This window comes from Lygodium microphyllum, unplaced genomic scaffold (genome assembly GCF_053477565.2).
Source record: "Lygodium microphyllum isolate KBCC unplaced genomic scaffold, Lygodium_microphyllum_v1.1.10 scaffold_178, whole genome shotgun sequence".
Taxonomy (NCBI): Eukaryota; Viridiplantae; Streptophyta; class Polypodiopsida; order Schizaeales; family Lygodiaceae; genus Lygodium; species Lygodium microphyllum.
The window spans coordinates 65,608-70,631 of record NW_028229661.1 but is presented as its reverse complement, the minus strand read 5'-3'; the positions used below and the strand labels follow the sequence as shown (position 1 = coordinate 70,631).

Here is a 5,024-nt window from a genome sequence, read left to right as displayed (position 1 = left end):
CCATGAAATGTCCCTCTATATACTCTACTTTCCTTTGAGTTTGGTATTTTGTGAGTTTCATTTCTTAAGAAAGATTTCGAATCTCACCATTGCTCTTACCTTTAAAATATTTTGTAACCATATCACTTTCTTGAAAACCAATGTCCTTTTGTAGCACTTTATGATTTGCCTTGTGCCGAAAAATTATGGAGCACAATCAATTGATTAAGCTCAAGGTCAATATGATGATTAAATAAGGGTGCAAGCTTGTGTCATGGATAAATGTAAAATCAAGTTGCGATTGAACTAATCATAATTCTAGTTGCGATGGCAAGTGCATGTGTAAACTTTTACAGGGAATCTAGTTCTCACAAAAATATATGCACTTCATCAAAGAGATTTAAAACTATATTTTATAGCATACAATGTATTTCTCAAGCTCTTTTTTTGCAATTCGGCTAGAATACTCTCCATGCATTACATATATGTATATCTTATAATGTGCAACCTTATCCTCAAGATCTTTTATGGTAGTTAATTGGTAAGACTATTCTGCACGAATTACCTTCGGTTCGTACCACAGTCTATTTTACCCATGCAAGGATATTGAATCCATATTTTATTATCGACATTTCGTATTTATGACTTGCCACATAGTCCATGCATGATATGTGTGGCTCTCCATGGGCCTGCAACAAGGTGTACTAAGTGGACAAATGTAGAGCATAATCAATTGATTGATCTCAGGGTCAATATGATGATTAGACCAAGGTGAATACTTGTGTCATGGGAGTGTCATGGGTACATGTAAAATGAAGTTATGATTGAATTAGTCATTGTTCTAGTTAGATAGTAGGTGCATGTGCAATAAGAGGCAATATTGTTAGGCCATGGTTCTAATAGATATAAAGAGAGACATACTTTACAGGTAAATACTTTTGTATAAGAGCATATATTGATAGGCCATAGTGCTACTGTATATAAAGAGTCTAGAAATATTTGAAAGGTAGAGCCTTGCATATAAGAGCAATCATTACTATTTTAATAAATTTTTGATATAGCAATTTGAGAATACCAGAAGCATTGGGAAACTAGTGACTATTGTTGATCAAATGAGCTCAAGTTTAATACGATTATTCCACCAAAGTGTGAGCTTGTGTCATGGCAATGTATAGTAAAATGAGGTCAGGATCAAAGCCGGTATTCCACTTAGATGGGTACGTTTAAGTATGACAAGAGTCCATTGAGAGGCCACGGTCCTACCACATATAAGGAGCGACACAAACAAACAATGGAGAACATCCTATGAATAAGCTTATGGCCCTTCCAAAATTGAAGAGTAATAAGTACATGTAAAGGAGAAATTTATTAAAAGGGCAGAGTGATTGAAGAAAGAGAACAAAGAAGCCAATGCGACACCTCTACATGAAGGATATAAGCATATGCAATGATTACCATTCAATTAAATATTTGATAAATGATAAGAAAATTCAAATAATTTTTTAATGAGAAGATGGACCCTGGAGAAAATGAACTGAAGAACAATGAATGACAAAGAAGATGGCAATGCGTTCCTTTTTGGCAAGACCAATGACCAAAATTTGCGCACATGGTCCTTTGGTACCATCAAAGCCCAAAACTCGGACGCTTTGGAAGCATTGATACGATCAAAGGCCAAAACTCGGACGCTTTGGAAACGTCTGTGACTTCATCTACAGCACCATAGTCACTTTCAGCTAGGCAGGTACGTGCAACCTCACGTGTGAAATATCGACCCTGATTCCTCACAACGCCACATCAGCTCTGGGGCTCTTGGGAGTCGGGACTTCATTGGCGATGGTCGACAGCTAAATAGTTTGCGTCCACTTCATTTTTGCCTAACTTTTTCATGTCATTATTGGCCCATGGGATTTTTTTGGCGAGCGTTGGTCTCCGGGCGTATAAATACGGTGCTCGCGTGAAGCGCCGTCAAAGAATTGATCCGCCACCAGCGCACTCAATTATGGAGCAGCAAAAGACCTCCACACTATTGCAATCTGAGCTCCGATATCCTGCCAACTACTTCTGCTCCTTCGATGTCAAGTGCCATCCCAAGCAGGCCTCTCTAGAGGAGCGGAGCCGCGTGTGGCTGACGGGGCTTTTCAAGGCTCATCGTGGGCTCCCGCCCGCGCAGCTGCAGAGGCTTCTCGACTTCCAATACGCCCGCCTCTCTTGCATGATGTACCCCAGCGCCACCTCCGAGGCCCGCTCCTTCATCCTAGTGAAGCTCCTGCACTGGATATTCCTGGTGGATGACCTGCTCGACGACCCTCGCGGCCACCTGGGTCGCAACCTCCCGGCTGCTCGCGCCTTCTGCTCTCGCATGCTCCAGTCCATGTTTGGGCCGTCTGCCGTCGCGAGGGCGGGCCTGACTGGTACTCTAGGCAACATTAGCGCCGATTTGAAAGGTAATTATGTGCCACTTCGTTGCTATACCCAAGCAGCATTCACGAGACATCGAGCTAGGGCTTGGTGCCAAGCAAAATATTAAATTTAAAGAAGAGACCTTAAGGTTCTTGGAGAGAGAGTTTTTGTTTTAAAAATATTTAAGATGTAGGATTGTTCTAGTTGTAATGTGATTTAAAAGCCCGCAATCGCCAAAAATTTCAAAAAAGAATCGTGAACGTTGTTGCTATTTCTTTTTGGAGAGTGAAAAGAGCTATCCTTGCATGTAGATGCGTTATGTTCTCATCTAGTATTCCCACGCTGATCTCGTTGAAAACATTGTTTTAACTTCAAACATGTATCATTTAATTGTAGGTACTCTGAATGAACAACTATTGCAACAAGAGTTGGTGATCCAGGTGGGAACAGAGTGGTCCTCTCAGATGCAAGCTCAAGGCATGTCACCCAAGCAATGTGGGCGTGTGCAAGAAGTCGTCATGAACTACCTCACCGGAGTTCTTATTCTTCTAGACTTGAGAGAGCAAAACAAACTCCCCAACCTCAAGGATTATGCACTCCTCCGTCGCATGGATGGGGCTTTTGACATTGGCCTCCTTGGGTGTGAATTTGGCCTTGATATGGAGCTTCACGATGAGACTTTGGCCCACCCACTCATCCAAGAACTACATCAAGCTAGTTCCGACCACTTGAATTGGATGAACGATGTTCTCTCATTTGACTCTGAGTACATTAAAGGGGACTACATCAACTTACTTACAATATTGCACCAGCAAAACAATCATGCACTCCCTGACCTCACTAGTCACAAACACATTGACTTCCAAGAAGCTCTCTCTCAAGCTTGCATGATGATCAAGGCCAAAGATAGAGATGGCCTCCGCCTTGCAAGTGACATTAGGGTGTGGAATCCTTCATTGCAATGCTATGTTGAGGCTGTTCACCACCTCATATCTGGGATCACAACCTGGACCCTTGGAAACCCACGCTATAGAGAAGGAATAGGCATGATCTCTACAAATAAACATGATTACAAGAACCATCAAAACCATTTCAAGTATAATGCTTCTTTAGGCATTCATATGTGCCTACACTAGAACAAATGCCTATCCACTATCCTCAACTATACAATGCACCCTCTCATAATTGCTTCGATATTGTGTATTTCTTGTTGAATATATACACTACATGATGCCTTTGGAGGACTTGAAATTGTGCATAATTTGTACATTTCAAACAAGGTTTTTATTTTTAAAAAAATTAAACCATATTTCAAATCAAACTCTAATCTTATACATAAGGGATTCCATCTAAATGAGTAGAAAAAATGGAAAACGCGTATTGATAGAGCACATCCCCTATCACATAAGCTCAATAAGCGAACCTTTACTACACTATTATGAATCGAACCTAAAGAATCATGCAAAGCATGTGGGATAGACTTTAGTTCAGATTCTATAAAGTGCCTTTCAAGCTCACACATCTGATAAATTGCCCCTCGTGCTTTCATCGATGCCCAATAAGAAATGGTAGTAGGAAGTAATGAACTCTAGATAGAATACATATTTGTTTAGTTTCTCCTAAGAAACATGAATTTAAAAATAAAATGCACGTATGGTTGTGAGTATTAACTTACCTTGAGCATTGTGTACCAATCATGGGACTTCAAGCCAAATAACTCCTCCATATGTCTTCTTTTGGCAATCGTGAAAGCTCCCTTCAAATATATTATGCATCCTAATAAGAGTATGCCAAGATGCTATGATGGATTGTTTAAGAAAAGTTTATTCCTTTACCGACAATATCTTTATTATGCAAGGTAGAATGATCTTCCTATTTCGCACAACTCATTGGGAAGGCCCTACCATCTTGCATACATTACATGGATCCTCTCTTGCATGTAGAGAATCTAGCACCCTAATTAAGGGATCCCAAATACTAGATGCTTTGAAGTAGTTTTTGGTAACCTAAAAAGAAGCTAGTAAAGATAGGATGATACTTATTCTAGCCATGATGGATGCAAGAAAAATGTGTTATTTGAAACGTGATGGGAGAGATCAAGATGGTTTTAGTAGCTAGAGCTTTATGTTTTTTGTAGGGGAGAGTTACATGGTTTTCCCCTAGTTAGCAAGGTTTTACTTCAAACTACATGCGTTTATTAAATGTAATCTTGTGGTTTTGGCTTAGGGGAAAGGCTAATATGGTTATTGTTAAGGTTTGAGATTCAATATTTTGACATTTGGAGCAAGTGTATCGTGATTGGATGATGGCTATGTGGTCAGTATCAAGCTTAGTTTGCTTTGTGACATGTATGCCTAAGGTCATCTTACACTTTCAACTAAGATGGACTCTCTAAATGAAGCATCAATTATTGTTATGAAGGTGGTACTCTATTGTGACATGCGTGTGATGAAGTCACAGAGCCTCCTTGAAGATACATAGATTTCTATCCATTTCTATAGCATCCCATATGGCATCCTTTCTCACTACAAGATACAAGCCTCATATCAACATTCAAAGTGACACAAATGTTTATCAATTAAATTGCCCTCGTTGTTGCTAAAAGCGTCTCGACAAAATCGTCGCTATATGCATCGCTATTT

General features: G+C 39.9%; 1 protein-coding gene across 1 annotated transcript; it reads left to right on the top strand.

Annotated features, from left to right (window-relative positions):
* The first annotated feature begins 1,741 nt into the window (after positions 1-1,741).
* Positions 1,742-3,557, top strand: LOC148008343 (microbial Terpene synthase-like protein 13). The gene is made up of 2 exons (XM_087674297.1): positions 1,742-2,426; positions 2,779-3,557. Exons 1-2 carry the CDS (start codon positions 1,868-1,870, stop codon positions 3,516-3,518), a joined length of 1,299 nt encoding a protein of 432 aa, XP_087530423.1. The 5' UTR covers positions 1,742-1,867; the 3' UTR covers positions 3,519-3,557.
* The last annotated feature ends 1,467 nt before the right edge of the window (positions 3,558-5,024 follow it).

Bases quoted from the DNA above. Each gene is read 5' to 3' on its own strand.
- LOC148008343 (XM_087674297.1), top strand. From the start codon at position 1,868: ATGTCATTATTGGCCCATGGGATTTTTTTGGCGAGCGTTGGTCTCCGG. The intron at 2,427-2,778 runs GTAATTATGTGC...ATTTAATTGTAG, and splicing joins CATTAGCGCCGATTTGAAAG to GTACTCTGAATGAACAACTA.